Here is an 18,088-nt window from a genome sequence, read left to right as displayed (position 1 = left end):
CTATGCATTGTTCATTGTTACATCACATGATGTTGTATTTATCCACATGTGATACTATTTGGGCTGAGTGATATGAGATTGTGAGCCCTTGAGACTTGAGAGGTTGATGACTGAGGTGGGCCTTAGAGCCGTGTTGAGAGTGATATTTGGATCGGGTTGCACATCGCAACATGACATATTGGCTTTATTGTTATTTGGATTGGGTTACATGATGCAACATGTCATATTAGCATTTAATTAGCACTTAGTGTAATTACTCGACCGGTAATTTTGCTTTCTATATCCCTGTTACCCTAATTAAGACTCCCCCTGTGTGCTTTTACTGTTTTCTGACTTACGGGGATGATTTGTTTAGGTGTGGAAGGGTTCGTATTGAAATCGAAACACTTAGTTCCTTAATAGTGGCCTAAGGTGGCCAAGTTTGACTTGAGTCAACATTTTAAGTAAATGATCTCGGAATCGGGATTTGAAGGTTCCAATAGGTTTGTATGATTATTTTGGACTTAGGAGCGTTTCCGAATGTTGATTTGGAGGTCCGTCGATCATTTCGGCTTGAATTGGCGAAAGTTTGAAAGTTGAAGGTTTGGAAGGTTAAGAAGTTTGATCGAGAGTTGACTTTATTGATATCGGGGTCGGATTTCGATTTTAGAAGTTGGAATAGATCCGTTATGGAATTTATGACTTGTGTGCAAAATTTGAGGTCAATCGGAGTTATTTTGGTATGATTCGGCGTAGGTTATGGAAGTCGGATGTTCATAGTTTCAATAGGCTTGAATTGGGGTGTGATTCGCAGAATCTATGTTGTTTGATTAAATATTGGGTCTCGAGTAGGTCCTTTATGTGTTTTGGAACTTGTTAGTATACTCAGACGGGGTCCCGGGTGTGATTCGAATTGAATCATATCATTTTGGACTTTGGTTGATTTGCTGAACCTGCTGGTATTCTGGTGTCATCCCACCTGCGGAGGGTTTGGCCGAGGGGCGGACATGCAAGAGCGTGAGGATTGATCGCAGAAGCGGTCTTGAGTGAGCTTGGCAGTGATTGCAAATGCAAGGTTCTTTCCGCATCTGCGAGCTCGCAGGTGCGAGGAAATTGGTCGCATATGTGGATGAGGCCAGGAAGGCCTGGGGTCGTAGGAGTGGAGGTTTCTCTACAGGCTTGAGTGCGCTGGTGCGCATGTTTCTCCACAGAAGCGTACTTGCCCGACCTTAATGGGAACCGCACATGCGATGGATATTTCCGCAGGTACGACCCTATGCGTACAAAAGCGAGGATCGCTGGGCAGAATTGATTTTTATACGGGACTTGGTCCTTTTTCCCTCATTTTCCACTTGGTCTTGGGCGAATTTGAGAGCATATTGTGGGGGATTCTCATCACTTGAGTTAAATACATGGATTATGGGTAGATTTTACATACAATTAAGGGAAACACTGAGAGATTTTGTTAGAACCTAGGGTTTGGTAAAATCAGATTTGACATCTATTATGTAATTTAGAATAAATTATGTATTTGAGTTCCTGAGGTCGTTCGTAAAGTTTATATTCTAAAATTTCTGAAATCCGGGTACGTGGGCTCGGGGGTAAATTTTAGGAATTCGGGCACGTATCCCCTTAGATGTATTATATATTGTGTGCTACCTGTTATGGGGAGCTACGAACGCACGAGGTGACGAGAGTACGTACGTAGCTATGTTCATGATATGTCCGGGTAGACTTAGATTCACATCATGCCTCTAATTGTGCTATTTTATGCCTATCCTGTGTATTAATTATCTTGATTATAATTGAGATTGAGGATTTTAATTAAGGATATCGACTTAGTCTCTCACTTTAGAAAAGAATTGGGAAACATTTGATAAACTATAGATCCGTGTCTTCTCGTCTCGCATGTGTTTCCGCGAGCGAGGTAAATTTCTCTATTCTTATGGGATCGGGCCATTCGCCTAAGCAGTATGGTAAGACTACTCTTATGGGATCAGGCCATTCGCCTTGGCAGGTTATTAACACCATTCTTATGGGGTCGGTCCGTTCGCCTCGGTAGGTTGGTAACACCATTCTTATGGGATCAGGTCTTTCGCCTCGGCAATATTGAGTACCACTATGTCTATGGGATTGAGCCGTATGCCTTAGCAGCTTCGTGGGTAATAATCTAAACTGGATTTGGTTTGGTAATAATTGAGTTAGCGCCTTCACGGCCGGTTATGACATGTTTAGTGATTTGATATAGACTCATGACTAGATTTACCATAGTTACTTTTATTTGCTTCGTTGCTGATTGTTGTACACTCACCATGTCTACTCTATGTTTTTATCTTAATATTTGACCTCTAGTAAGTCAAGCCGTCCCCTCATCACTACTTCTTCGAGGTTAGACTAGATACTTACTGGGTACGCATTGTTTTCCGTACTCACGCTACACTTCTGCACTGAATGTGCAGGTATTGAGAATAGGTACTACCAATGGTCACGCAGGCGCATAGCTGTTCTTCTACGGAGACTTAGTGGTGAGTTGCTTGCCTTGCTACGATCTGTAACACTGGAGTCCCCCTCTACCTTGTTTATTATTTCTGTCTTTCACTTTCAAACAATAGTTGTAGTAGTTTTGTATATTCTCTAGATTGTTCATGTACTTGTGGCGCCGGGTTTTGGGTACTTTTAGCATTTATGTACTGCTGTAATTATCATTTCTACGACTATAGTGGATGTACTTATTATGTTGGTATTTTGTTAAAAAAGAGTAGGTACGGTTGCATGAGATCTTACTTATTTTGTTCTTTTAAAAGGAAAACTTTTGTTTTAAATGTTAATAAGGGGTAAATAAATAGTAGTTTTACTTGTGGGCTTTCCTAACGGCGGCATTGGGTGCCATCGCGGCCTATTATGAGTTTTGGGTCGTGATAGACCGCCCTTGCCCAATTTGGCTCAAACCTTGATGCTGCGACTCAAGCATTACTCACTAGAGGTATAGTTTTTCCTTCTCCCTAACCGCTGTCATGTCCCGCTACACTAGTTCTACTATGATTTCCTTCCTTGGCCTAAGAAAGAAGGCTAGTCACATCCCTTATTCAGAGGGGCAGCCCCTTTTCTATTGAGTAGTCACTCTTGGCCTCTTTCTGTCCTGACTCAGACATGAACCCGATGGTCAATCATTCCCTGGCTTGAGAGATTTCATTTCAGGTTAAGCGGGGGATCAAGACTCAAATGCTTTCATTCCTTCAGCTTCAGATAGGTGAAAATGGGCTCATTTCCTTTCTTTCTCTTGTCAACTGGGGAAATGTTCCTCTTTGCTTTGATTCGATAGTTGGAACTCTTTGTATATAGGTTATGCATAGGGCAATACCCTTAGGAGAGATAAAGAGTTGGTATCGGAGCTTTAGTTTCACACAGGTCTCAGGAGTCCTGAGCAGGCATAGTAGAGTCTTGCGGATTGGTGCGGAGTCGTCCGTACTTATCTTCGAGAGGCTATAGGGTGTTAGGAAACTTCTATTTATTCATATCCTATCTTGCAGTTGATATTGTGCAAAGTATCTTTCTATTGATCTCTCACATATGGTGAGAATGTGCGCGGCGGATGTACCGGGTGGTAGAGGAGCTGCTCCCCCCATTGCTAGAGGTCGAAGCAGAGGCCGGGGGAGGGCTCAAGCTCCTGTCAGAGGACGAGGGCATCCTAGAGTTGCTCCCATTGTACCACCAGTAGATCTAGTGGAGGATCCTGTTATTGAGGAGCAGGATGAGACGCCTGCAACTGAGCCAGCCCTAGTAGATTTCATGACTGTACCGGGATTCCTGGAGGTCATGGGTCGATGCTGCGGTTCATGGAGTTTATGACGCAGTCTGGTTTACTTCTAGTGGATCCAGCCACATCTTAGGTGTGAAGGGGATCCTAGACCCCTACCTCTCAGGCTCCAGGGCACGCCGCTGCCGTTTATCAGACCCCATGTGCACTACCTGCGGGCGGAGCCCAACCAGTTGCAGCGACTGTGCCAGAGGCTGTACCAGTCGCGACCGTTGATCAGCAGAAGCGGCTGAACATATGGACTATACTTCGCCCCCCAAACTATGTGGGTGAGCGGTCAGAGGACCCTAGGATTTCATTGACAGGTGCAAGGATAGGCTATGGAACATAGGGATATTGGAGTCCAACGGGGTGGAATTCACAACCGTAGCAGAGAGTTTGCGCCGAGGGACAAGGGGCCCCTGCAGTTTGGAGGATTTAGTGGCGCCCCACTTAGGGGCAAAGGTTACTTCATGAGGGGTCAACCCAGTAAGCCTATGAAGTCACTACCACCGCCTGCTTGGAGTGCTCTAGCCCAACCCTATTTCAGTGCCATTCCATAGAGTTCTTATCATCTGCCCTCTATTTAGGGTTCGTCCAATGGGTATTAAGGCCATCAGGGGCAGACTTCAGGTTAGCAACCCACTACTCCGAGGGGTTGTTTTGAGTGCGGGGATCTTGGCCACATAAGAGGTTTTTTCCTAGACTTCAGGACAAGGCCGAGAAGTAGGACCATTGGCCCATGATTACAGCACCAGCTACCACACCGCTCGGCCGTCTGGTCAGAGGCAGAGGGCAGGTGGGTAGGGGTCGTCATAAAGGTGGAGGTTAGTCAGGTGGTGGTCTGGCTAAATTCTATGCTATCCCCTCTAGGTCAGAGGCAATCGCCTCCGATGTAGTGATCACACGTACTATTTATGTCTATTGTCGGGATGCCTCGGTATTATTTGATCCAGGGTCTACTTACTCCTATGTTTCTTCTCTATTTCTCCTTATCTAGATCTGTCCCGCGAGTCCTTGGGCATTCCTGTATATGTGTCCACGCTAGTGGGTGATTCTGTTGTTGTGGATCGGGTCTACCAGTCTTATGTGGTGACTTTCTGTGGGTATGAGACCAGAGCGTATCTTCTATTACTCGATATGGTTGATTTCGAGGTTATCTTGGGTATGGACTGGTTTTCCCCGTACCATGCCATTCTCGATTGCTATGCCAAGACTGTTACCTTGGCGATGCCTGAGTTGCCTAGAATAGAATGGAGGGGTTCGTTTGTTTGTACTTACAGCAGGGTTGTTTCTTTCTTGAAGGCTCGACATATGGTCGAGAAGGGTTGTTTGGCTTCCTTGGCCTTTGTTCAGGATAATACTGCAGAGACTCCCGCGTTAGATTCAGTGCCAGTGGTATGATAGTTTTCCAATATATTTCCTACTGATCTACCAGGTATGCCGGTGGATCGGGATATCGATTTCGGCATTAATTTGGTGCCAGGCACCCAGCCTATTTCTACTTCACCTTATCATATGGCTCCCAAGGAGCTGAGAGAGTTAAAGGAGCAGCTTCAAGAGTTGCTTGAGAAGGGGTTCATTAGACCTAGTGTGTTGCCTTGGGGCGCACCGGTGTTATTTATGAAGAATAAGGATGGGAGTATGCGGATGTGCATTGACTACCGCCAGTTGAACAAAGTCGCCATCAAGAATAAGTACCTGTTGCCGCGCATTGATGATTTGTTTGACCAGTTGCAAGGTGCAGGGTTGTTCTCTAAGATCTACTTGAGATCTGGGTATCATCAGCTGAAGATTCGTGCTTCAGATATTCCGAAGACCGCTTTCCGGACTAGATATTGCCACTATGAGTTTTTAGTGGTTTCCTTCGGTTTGACTAACGCCCTGGCGGCATTTATGGATTTGATGAACCGAGTGTTCAGGCTGTATCTTGACTCATTTTTCATTGTCATCATTGATGACATATTGATCTACTCGCGTAGTATGGAGGAGCACGAGCAACATTTGAGGTTTGTTCTCCAGACGTTGCTGGAACAAAAGCTTTATGCTATGTTCTCCAAGTGCGAGTTCTAGTTGGATTCCGTGGCTTTCTTGGGGCATGTTGTATCAGGTGAGGGTATTAAGGGGGATCCCAAGAATTTTGAGACAGTCTAGGGTTGGCCTCGTCCTACCACAACGAACGAGATCAGGAGTTTCTTGGGGTTAGTATGTTATTATCATCGGTTCGTGGAGGGCTTCTCGTCTATTGAAGCGCCCTTGAATAGATTGACCCAGAAGGGTGCTCCGTTTAGATGGTCCAATAATTGCGAGGCGAGCTTTCAGAAGCTCAAGACCACTTTGACTACAACACCAATATTAGTATTGCCCTTCAGTTCAGGGATGTATACCGTGTATTGCGACGCTTTACGCGTTGTCTTGGGTTGTGTATTGATGCAGGAGGGGTGAGTTACTGCATATGCTTCATGTCAGGTGAAGCCCCACGAGAAGAATTACCCCGTACATAATTTGGATTTGGCCGCGATAGTTCATGCTCTCATAATCTGGAGGCATTAACTCTATGAGGTGTCTTGTGATGTTTACATCGATTATTGCAGCTTGCATCATTTTTTAAGCAGAGGGACCTTAATTTGAGGCAGCGCATGTGGCTTGAGTTACTGAAGGACTATGATATTACCATCCTTTACCATCCGGACAAGGCGAATGTGGTTGCGAATGCCTTAACTAGAAAGGCCGAGAGTATGGGTAGTTGGCATTCATTTCAGTAGAGGAGAGGCCATTGGCTTTGGAGATTCTGTCGTTAGCTAACAGACTTCTGAGGTTGGATATTTCACAGCCCAGTCGAGTTCTTGCATATGTTGTGTCTAAATCTTCATTACTTGAGCGGATCAAGGATTGTTAGTATGATGATCCACACTTGTTGGTTCCTAGAGAGACAGCACTACAAGGTGGTGCCAAATAGGTTTCTATCTGTGGGGATGGTGTTCTGCGACTCCAGGGTCGCCTATGTGTTCCTAATGTTGATGGATTGAGGGAGAAAATTCTAGAGGAGGCGCGCAGTTCTCGGTATTCTATTCATCCAGGTGCTACGAAGATGTATCACGATTTGAGGCAGCGTTATTAGTGGTGGAGGATGAAGAAGGACATAGTTGAGTATGTAGCGAGATGTCTAAATTGCCAGCAGGTCAAGTATGAGCCACAGAGGCCAGGTGCCTACTCCAACAGATGGTTATGCCGGAGTAGAAGTGGGAGCGCATCACTATGGACTTTGTAGTTGGGTTGCCGCTGACGTTGAGGAAGTTTGATGTTGTTTGGGTCATTATCGATAGGCTGACCAAGTTGGCACACTTTATCCCGGTGGTGACTACTTACTCTTCAGAGAGGTTGGCCTAGATTTACATTCAGGAGATTGTTCGGTTGCATGGTGTGTTTGTTTCCATCATATCAGATAGAGGCCCTCAGTTCATTTCACATTTCTGGAGAGCAGTACAGAGCAAGTTAGGTACCCGAGTAGAGCTTAGCACAACCTTTCATCTGTAGACCGATGGGCAGTTGGAGCGGACATTTCAGACTCTTAAGGCTATGCTTAGAGCATGTGTCATTAATTTTAGAGGGCAGTGGGATAGATTCTTGCCCTTGGCCGAGTTTGCTTACAACAACAGTTATCAATCCAGCATCAAGATGGCTCCATTTGGGGCTTTATATGGTCGGCGATGTCGTTCTCCCATCGGATGGTTTGAGCCCGGTGAGGCTAAGTTATATGGCACTGATTTAGTGAAGGATGCCTTGGAGAAGGTTGAGTTGATGCAGGAGCGGCTTCACACAGTAGAATCCAGACAGAAGAGTTACGCGGATCAGAATGCGAGTGATTTATCATTCATGGTGGGTGAGAAGGTTCTCTTTAAAGTCTCGCTGATGAAGGGTATCACGAGGTTCGGAAAGAAGGGAAAGCTGAGCCTAATGTTTATTGGCTTATTTGAGGTGCTAAGGCGAGTTGGGAAGGTTGCTTATGAGCTTGACTTGTCTCCCAGTCTATCGGGAGTTCATCCGGTCTTCCATGTGTCTATGCTCTAGAGGTACTATGTCGACAGGTTGCACATATTAGATTACAGCACGGTTCAGCTAGATGAGAGTCTGGGTTAGGAGGAAGAGCCAGTTGCCATTGTTGACAGGCAGGTTCGCTAGTTGAGGTCCAAGAATATTGTTGCGGTAAAGATCCAGTTGAGGGCAAATGTTTGTTTAAGAGGTGGAGAATGCAACGACCCGACCGGTAATTTTTCTTTCTAGATCCCCGTTCCCCTAATTAAGACTCTACGTATGTGCTTTTACTATTTTATGACTTGCAGGGATGGTTGGTTTAGGTGTGAAAGGGTTCGGGTTAAAATCGGAACACTTAGTTCCTTAATAGTGACCTAAGGTGGCCAAGTTTGACTTGAGTCAACATTTTGAATAAACGATCTCGAAACTAGAATTTGAAGGCTCTAATAGATTCGTACGATGATTTTGGACTTAGGAGCATGTCCGGATGTTGATTTGGAGGTCCGTAGGTTGTTTCAGCTTGAATTGGTGAAAGTTAGAAAGTTGAAGGTTTGGAAGGTACAAAAGTTTCAGTGAGAGTTGACTTTATTGATATCAGGGTCGGATTTTGATTCCGAAAGTTGGAATAGGTCTGTTATGTCATTTATGACTTGTGTGTAAAATTTGAGGTCAATTGGAATTGTTTTGGTATGATTCGGCGTAGGTTTTTGAAGTTGGATGTTCATAATTTCAACAAACTTGGATGGGGTTGCGTTTCGTAGAATCGATGTTGTTTGATGTGATTTTTGGCCCCGAGTAGGTCCGTTATATTTTTGGAACTTGTTGGTGTACTCTAATAGTTAAATTATGAACTTTTGGGCATATATTTATTAGTTTATACTACTTTTGGTTGGTTTTAGAATCCTCGGCGTCGTTTGAGGATTCTTAGTGAGGTTGGTGAGCCAGATTGCGTGCTTGTAATCGAGGTAAGTCTCTTGTGTAACATTGTAAGAGGGAACTTATCACCTTAGGTGTATTAATTGTTGTGTGCTACTTGTTATGGGGAGCTATGTACGCACGAGGTGACGAGAGTCCGTACGTAGCTATGTTCATGATATGTCCGGGTAGACTAAGATTCACATCATGCCTCTAATTGTGTTATTTCATGCCTATCCTGTGTATTAATTATCTTGATTAGGACTGAGATTGAGGAATGAATTAAGGATATCGACTTAGTCTCTCACTTTAGAAAAGAATTGAGAAACATTTGATAAACTATAGATCCGTGTCTTCTCGTCTCGCATGTTTTTCCGTGAGCGAGGTAAATTTCTCTATTATTATGGGTTCAGGCCGTTTGCCTCGGTAGTATGGTAACACTACTCTTATGGGATCGGGTTGTTCAACTCGGTAGGATGGTAACAACATTCTTATGGGATCGGGCCGCTCGCCTCGACCGGTTGGTAACACCATTCTTATGGGATCGGGCCATTCTCCTCGGCAATACTGAGTACTACTATTCCTATGGGATCAGGTCGTTCACCTCGGTAGCTTCGTGCTTAATAATCGAAACTGGATTTGGTTTGGTAATAATTGAGTTAGCGCCTTCACGACCGGTTATGACATGTTTAGTGATTTGATATAGACTCGTGGGTGGATTTACTGTAGTTACTTTTATTTGCTTCGTTGCTACTTGTTGTACACTCACCATGTCTACTTTATGTATTTATATTATTATTTGACCTCTAGTAAGTGTCAAGTCGTCCCCTCGTCACTACTTCTTCGAGGTTAGACTAGGTACTTACTGAGTATGCATTGTTTTCCGTACTCACGCTACACTTTCTGCACTGAATGTGCAGGTACTGAGATAGGTACTACCATTGGTCACGCGGGCGCGTAGCCAATCATCTACAGAGACTTAGTGGTGAGCTGTTTGACTTGCTACGATCTGCAGTACCGTAGTCTCCCTCTACCTTGTTTATTATTTTGGTCTATCACTTTCAGACAATAGTTGTAGTTATTTTGTATATTCTCTAGATTGCTCATATACTTGTGGCACCGGGTTTATGAGATTTTTAGCATTTATGTACTGTTGTGCTTATCATTTATATCACTACAGTGAATGTAGTTATTATGCTGGTATTTTGTTAAGAAAAGAGTAGGTGCAGTTGCATGAGATCTTACTTATTTTGTTCTTTTAAAAGGAAAACTTTTGTTTTACATGTTAAAAGGGGTAAATAATAGTAGTTTCACTTATGGGCTTGTCTAATAGCGGTGTTAGGTGTCATCGTGACCTAGTATGGGTTTTGGGTCATGACACTTGGACAGGATCCTCCCCTTCGAATTCGGACATGCCACCAGTGAGCGCAGGCACAATGATATATACACGTGCTTTGGTGAGGGAGATTGATGTCATGCACCCGTACAGTACTGAGTGTTTGTGTGTGTGATGAAGTGGGTATTTGTGTCAGGCGCCTTGAGTTTGCTGAGAGTGAGAGTACTTGAGGATATCACTGTGAAATCATTAACTTGACATGTACGCATAAAGATATATTTTTCTCATGTTAGCTGGTAAATAAAATGTTTTTACCTGTGTTGGGTTTTAACTGTTATATTTTGAAAGCATGTCTAAATTATTGAATTGAGAAAGAGCTGAACTATCATTGTGTTATTTACTTATACTGTCTCTTTTATATCCTGGATTGTTATTGGTTATTGATATTGGTCTCTGACTGTTTCTTTTGAGCTCGTCACCACTTCCAGCCTAAGGTTATGTTTGTTACTTACTGATTATATGGGGTCGGTTGTACTCATACTACACTCTGCACTTGGTGTGTATATCCAGGTACTTCTGGACATGGTGATTACTAGAGTTCTATTGGTACCCGTTATTTTTGGGAGACTACGAGGTAGCCTTGAAGTTCTCTTTTATTTATTTCTGCTATTACTGTTCTATTGATCAGACAATATATTGAGGATTTGGCCTTGTATTTTGATATTCAATAGTCCCCATGTGCTCGTTCACACCAGATCATTGCTATGGTTGTAGTAGTATCGTTGTTGTTTTCATCAGTTATTTCATGATATTTTTGTTGTTGAGTTTATTAAACCTTGTTTATTCAAATTCGTCGTTATTGTGTGAATGTTGGCTTGCCTAGAAATTAGTGTTAGACGTCGTCGCGGCCCCGGCGGGAGTTGTGTCGTGACACTGTTGAAGAGAGTCTCATTTCAAAAAAAAATTCGATAATGCGAAGACTTTACGCGTATCCACACCGAGATCGATCCTTGCTTTCAACTCTTTGATTAACGAAACCTGCGATCAAATTGGATGAAAAATATTGTGTTGAAAATATTCTCAAAAATTGGATGAACAACAAACAACTTTCTTCTAATAGTATTTTCTCTCTTGGCTTTGTATTGCACTCTCACTTTCACAAAGTGATTTTCTTCTTAAGAATTAATGCGGCAAAATTTCTCCATCATCCTTTATATAGTATCACTTATAAACCCCTTTCCTATTTGGTTGAGGTAATAATTAACTTAGAATAAAAGTTTATTCCAAAAATAATCTTTATGGAATTTTTCTAAAGAAAAATCAGAAACTTTCTATGAAAAATTGGAATCCCATTCTTAATGGGTTTCCGCCTAACGTCTTTGTGGACGGATTCCAATTTAACATTGGATTGAACGACCTTTATGGACTATCAACTAAGAAAACTTAAATTTATTCACAATATTAATTATATCCTTTGCGCTAGAAAAAAATATAATAATATTTTATTTTGACTAATAAATTTTCTTATTTGATTAATTAAATTCTTTAATTTAATTATCAATAATAAAATAATTAATCGTTTGGCAAAGATGTGGACATTTGTTCGTGTACGACCCCATAGATTCAATATTAAGTCAGTAGTAAAGTGATCACAATAATAGACTAATCAAGGGTGGCATCTAGCAACAGTCCTTAACGACCGGATAGAATGAAGTATACAATTTACTCTCAAGAATTAGTAGAAGAATAATGTAGTAATTCCTTGTGTCCTTATAGCTTTGGGTCACCTTAGGATATGGTTCAACTGTCAAATCCTAATAGGCGATCAACTATTTATTCATGTCAAATATAATTGACCAATAAATGACCTAAGAAACTCTTTTGTTCGTTTCATTCAATTCCCCTGGGCAAGGTCTTAATTTGGTCGTTTATAATTCATGACAACATGAAACTTAATTTCATTACCAAGAGTCGACAAATTTCATCTTGATCAATCACTAATTGTATAAGTATTTAATCGTATCCAACATCCTTTCAACTGTCACCCTAGGACCATAGGTGTCTAGTATCAAAGGACAATAAATAATTTTTCAATTACTATGATGAACTCACGTCAAAGGAAACACTTACATCATATTATTCAAGAGAATATCATATTAACAGTTTATGATAATTCTAACCATTGAGAATTATCCAATGAGTCGATTCAACGATCATATCTCTATATGTATCATCTATATATGTGATTTATTTAATGAAATCAACTAATCTTTATTCCATAAAGACGATCACATAAATATTGATCATGCCGGATTACTAATGTCTAAATTAATAATCCTACGATCAAAAACAAAATAAAATTGAAAGAAACATTAATCTCATTATCATGATCTCCATCACAACGTAAAATCTCAAAATTTAATCAAGGACCTTATCAAATTAATCAAGCAATTAACAATAATAATAAATGAATATCAAATGCCATAAATATTTGATAGCAAATACCATTCACAATTATGTTCAAATCATCAAATATGGAATTAATGTCCCTAACACTAGACAAGTCCAAAAAGTAACCATTCTTTTCAATTCATTGTCAATGAATCAGAATCACAACCACTTTGCTTTGTTGAAGAAAAGAACACTCGTTTATTTTATTTCTCAAACGAGTGGTGCAAATTTTTAAACTCACAGAACTTTTGGGTGGAACTTGGAAATAAGAGTGAGTGTTATAGTTTGGGAAACTTTTTATCGTACACTTATAGTTTATGTATGTGCCTTTTTGCTAGCTAGGCTTTCCACTGTAACATCTAGGAAAGCTTTATAGCTAGCACATAGAATAATGAGTTTCCTTTTGTGCACGAACTCAGATTTTCTATATGATCTTTTAACTCTACAATGCTAAGAGGATGCTAGTTCTACTTCTTTTCCATATCAGATTTAATTTGGACATAATTTCACGTGTAGATAAATTCACTATTGTCCTTGTGCTGTTATAAATTTACATAAACCTACTCTATTTTGATGTTTAGAATTTATCAATTAGTTCATTATCAATACATATTAAAAAAATAATAAGATACCATATCTCATAAAAAAGCAAATTTAATTGGTTAATTCCCAATTTGTTCCATGACTTCCATCAATCCTTAAATTGGAGATTGGTCAAAAAAGATTGTCATAATCCAAAAACCAACCCATGTGACTTGACCTGACATCCCATGTCGAGTGAACCACAAATAACAACATGATATTAGACACAAGTTCACGACCCATTGTAGTGATAAGTCTAATTTAAAGACAATCCCATAATAAGCATGTCTAAATATCCCAATTACATCGTGGCCGCTAGAATAACTACAGGATCGGGCAATTAAGAGTGAATAAATACCTATTCAATACTTATACATCCGAAAGAACTGAAATAAGAACAAAATTGAGTACAAGCCACTTTTGAACTAGATAATTGGCTCCCCGTTGGAAACTGAAGTATAGCTATCCAAAGCCCACTCTCTGAACTTTCTGGTACCATAAATCCGTACTATATGCAGGTAAGTAGGGGTAAGTACGAGAGTACTCAATAAGTATTTGATTGACCCACCAAAATAGTAGCGAGAGTCAATATATAAAATATTTTTTGTTTAGCCGTAAAATAGTACAGTTGAATTTATAACGTGATTTATATACAAGCGAATCGATTTGACCCAAAAATAATAAATATATAAGAAAAGAAATAAGATTAACGAATCAAATTAAAAAAGATAACATACTTGACTAAGAACTTTGTCTTCCCGATGTCAAAAGTAAAAGCAATGTTCAGGTGTTCGAATTGAACGTAATAAGACAATAGATTATTGCTTTTCGTGTGTAAAAATTTTCATATCCCTACAATGAATGTTAATCCTCCTATTTATAGCTCGATTCAAGGAGACAAGATCCTCAAATCAAGCTCCTCTTGAATGAGAATAAAATCATCATTGATGGGTGCATAACGGTTGACTATATATGCAGATATTCTGTATAACGACAACCCATTAAATGTTACTCGATGACAATATTTTGAACCTTGGTCATCGGCTGCTGTGTCTTCGGGATTCGTTCAGCACTGGCCGCATGCTTGCATCCGGTGCCAGCTGTTTGCTGATTCATATCCCAACTGTCTTTAGTTCCACGTGTCATTGCGTCATTCACCCAGTTGTCGTTAACCAATTTTACCCCATATAAATAGTCCCCATACTTTCCGGTGACGAAACTCAGTGGAAAATTTTCTGAACGGCCTCTGACACTTGAAAGGGCGCACGTCTTTTCACATTTAATAGCCAGAACACGTGTTGTCCCGTGATGCAGCAAGTACTTTCGCCTGTTTTTGAGGTAATCATGACCACGATTTTTCTGTCTATAACTTCTGCACTACTCTTCATTTTTACTCTTTACTTTCAATATTTTCACAACTCTTTCTTCTTCTCTGAATTCCCTTAGAACCTTTTTGCGACACCCGACTTTCTCATTAAAAACATCTCCAATGATCTCTTACCACCATGTCTTCTTGTATTTCTATCTCCGAAAATGCTGGCCATCTCCTTGGTGGAGGCCCAAAGATAAACAAAACCAAAAAGGTTGACGTTTGTCTGAACCTCTAACCGTAAACACCATCATACCATTTCATATTAGCACGACATCCGATGTCCAAGAACACAAGCCACCTCCGAACTCAAAAACTGACATGTTCTGGCCTGTCCACAGATACCCTTCCTCCATTGGTTGTTCTAACATCCCTGTTGTGAAGGAGGAATGTAACTGGGGTAATGTCAAAATTCTTATCCCTGATGCGATAGAATGAGTTACCTACTCGAAGCCGGGGTTCATGTATGCCTACACGTACCTCTTTACTTTGGGTCCTTTCACCTTGGGAGCGGGTGAAGGAATTGACCCAACAATTGTAGAATTTTGCCACCGGTACCAAGTTTGCTTGGCACAGGTAGGCCCATCCACATAGTCTACAGTGGCCTACCTTCGCTAACTATGCGGTGAAAGTGGGGAAACCCTAACATATGATGAACCTTTAATCCCCAAAGATATTTTGTGAGGGTGTGCTGAATCTCAAGAAGCGTGGTCATCATGCCTTTCTTACCATTGTTGACGACAACAACGACTGTGGATGGATGGAACGGTTTGTTGTTATTGCTACCAGGGACATCATCCTGGCCACAATGCCAACTTTTCCCGAATCATGGATCTATTTTCATAAGTCTTTGTATATTTGTTTCCTTTCTTCGTGAAAAAACTTTCTCCTTAACTGACATTTTATTTTCTTTGTTCCAACTACTCACTGGGAACCACCACGGGTTCAAGGCCTGGACCGATGGGTACAGAAAATTCTCGATATTACTACGCCAGAATCCCGTCCATGGAAAGAGATAGATCCCAAATACGGGTGGAGAGACATGAACCAGGGTATGAAAAAATATTCTTCTTTATATCAATCTCAACAACCTATGAGCAATATTTTAACTGTTCTTTTATGCCACACAGGACTTCCGAAGGGTTCCGTCGTATGGCCCGATGACAAGGCCCTCGCTGACCCCAAGGATGCTGAATGGGTATTGAAAAGTATGCATAGCGGGAGCAGGGTCGCGGATCTGCTCAAGCCTCCGGTGAGGGTGTCTCCTCTCGGAGTCCCTAGTCTAAAAGCAAGAAACCAAAGAAGAAGCATACCTCCTCGACTGGGGCTCAAGAGAACACAATGAGAAGATCATCAACTGAACTAGTCATAGTGTTTATTGATGATGAAGGAGGGGCTAATGATGAAGGTGACCCTCTTCAAAGAAGAAAAAATCTTCATCAGCTCAACCAAGTGCTCAGCCGGTAAAGCTTCAAAATCCATCGTCACAGGAAAGTCAGTGTAACGATCCGACCAGTCGTTTTGAGAATTAGCATCCCGTTTGATGGCTTAAGGTCTCGAGCAACTTCGTATGATGTATTATGACTTGCGTGTGTGGTCGAGTTCGATTTTCGGTTGATTCGGGATTGAGTTAGAAGAATAATTCTTATTTTAGAAGCTTAAGTGAAAGTTCCGGGCTTATTTTAGAAGAATAATTCGTATCATGTATTATGACTTATGTATATAGGGTTCAGGTTTCGACTCCGAGAGTTGTAATAGCTTGGTTATGTCATTTGTGACTTGCATGCAAAATTTGATGTCATTCTAAGCTGATTAAATATGTTTTGGTGCGAGTTGTAGAAGTTGAAAGTTCATAAGTTCATTAATTTTTATTTGAGGTGCGATTTGTAGTTTTAACGTTGCTTTATGTGATTGGAGGCCTCGAGTAGGTCTGCGTTATGATATGGAAGTTGTTGGTATATTTAGACGGGGCCGCAGGTGTGTTTCGGACAGGTTTCATATCATTTGGATCATGTTGAGTGAAGCTGGTTTGGGCAGGATCTGGTGTTGTCGCACCTGCGGACCACTAGGCACAGGTGCGGAAGATAAGGAGCGCAAAAGCGGAAGCAAAGATGGATGAGAAAGCCACAGAAGCAGATGTTTGGGCACATCTACGCTGCCACATAAGCGGAACTCTTAGCGTAGAAGCGCGAGCGCAGAAGCGCATTCCTTGTCACAGAAGCGACTTTGGCTGAGGCGAGGCATTTCCGCAGAAGCGGATTATTTGCCGTAGAAGCTTCCGTTGCAGATGCGACCTTGTGACCGCAAAAGCAGAATCTCTAACATAATGGTTATAATTCGAGGGTTTGCCCAAACTAATTTCTGCTTTCCATTATTAGCCTTATACTTCTATATTGTACATGTTATTTTTTCTAGTGAGTGTCTTGACTTGTACCTCGTCACTACTCCACCGAGGTTAGTCTTGAAACTTACTGGGTACCGACTGTGGTGTACTCATACTATACTTCTGTACATTTGTGTGTAGAGCCATGTATTGGAAATATCGAACCCGAACAGAGTTAGCTTGTTGATCGCGAGGATTCAAGGTAGAGCTGCTTGATCATCGCAGCCCCTTAGAGTCCTTTTCTTACATTGTACTGTCATTTTGTCATTTGAACAGTATTGTATTTCGATCCTTGAAGATCATTCCATGTATTCAGCTAGAGTTCGTGACTCTGTATTACCAGTCCTGGGAGGTTGTTATGATTATTGCCGTGTAGGCTCGTTTTGCTCTTGTATCGGTATTCATATTAAACTATGTTTTAAATTATCATAGTTAATATCTGGCTTAATTGTTATAGTAATTGGCTTGCCTAGTCTTAGAGACTAGGTGCCATCACGATATCCTACGGAGGGAGTTTGGGGTCGTGACAGTCAAGCGCTCTGGGGAGAAATGGGTTTGGTTAATAATGTCGATTCCCACTTTCCAATCCCCTCCGATGTCCCTAGTCTGAGGAGTTTGGCCCCTGACCTTCCTCTGGCACCGACTATTGAGCCAACCACAATTGCCACGCCTTCTACACTAGATGTTTCTTCCTCATCTGCACCAGCTGTTCCTTCTCCACAACATCAATTGATTTTCCATCACAGGCATCAGTCGAAAAAGAAGATGATGCCTTTCCCCCAGAGTCTCCTAATCACGCAAATCTGGGAAGTACTTACTCGGCTCCACCTCAAGATCCCCCATAGAAGAAGAAGTGTTGTTCCCTCAGTCTTGAGTGGGTGCCATTTTCTTTCCAAGCCGGTAGATCTCGCCAACTATCTGAAGTCGCTGGCTTCAGCGAAGGACTGGAAAAAGATGGACTCCTATTCAGGGGAGTGCCTAATAAATAACAACATGCATTGTTAAAAGCAAGTAGCAATCTCACTTCTTTCTATCTTCTTTCAATTTACATTTTAAATTCATAACTTTCATTTTATCCCTTTTTCAGGAAAACCTTCTTGCCTCTGAGGTCCTACAAAGGTTGATTCTAGACAAGCAAGAGCTTGCTTCAAAACGAGAGCAAGTTTTAGCTGAGATGAATCAGCTCGTTGAGCGCCTTCTGGTGCTGGAGGCCAAAATCACTCAAATGGACGAGCTCGAAAC

At 41.5% G+C, this 18,088-nt stretch overlaps 1 protein-coding gene across 1 annotated transcript; it reads left to right on the top strand.

The window, feature by feature from the left end:
* The first annotated feature begins 3,549 nt into the window (after positions 1-3,549).
* LOC138909851 (uncharacterized) lies at positions 3,550-5,179 on the top strand. The gene is made up of 2 exons (XM_070201067.1): positions 3,550-3,811; positions 4,776-5,179. Exons 1-2 carry the CDS (start codon positions 3,550-3,552, stop codon positions 5,177-5,179), a joined length of 666 nt encoding a protein of 221 aa, XP_070057168.1.
* Positions 5,180-18,088: the final 12,909 nt, after the last annotated feature.

Source organism: Nicotiana tomentosiformis, chromosome 4 (genome assembly GCF_000390325.3).
Source record: "Nicotiana tomentosiformis chromosome 4, ASM39032v3, whole genome shotgun sequence".
Lineage (NCBI taxonomy): Eukaryota > Viridiplantae > Streptophyta > Magnoliopsida > Solanales > Solanaceae > Nicotiana > Nicotiana tomentosiformis.
Note: the sequence above shows the minus strand (reverse complement) of the source record. Positions and strands in the feature narration are given on the sequence as shown.

Bases quoted from the DNA above. Each gene is read 5' to 3' on its own strand.
- LOC138909851 (XM_070201067.1), top strand. From the start codon at position 3,550: ATGGTGAGAATGTGCGCGGCGGATGTACCGGGTGGTAGAGGAGCTGCT. The intron at 3,812-4,775 runs GTTCATGGAGTT...CTCCTTATCTAG, and splicing joins GGTCATGGGTCGATGCTGCG to ATCTGTCCCGCGAGTCCTTG.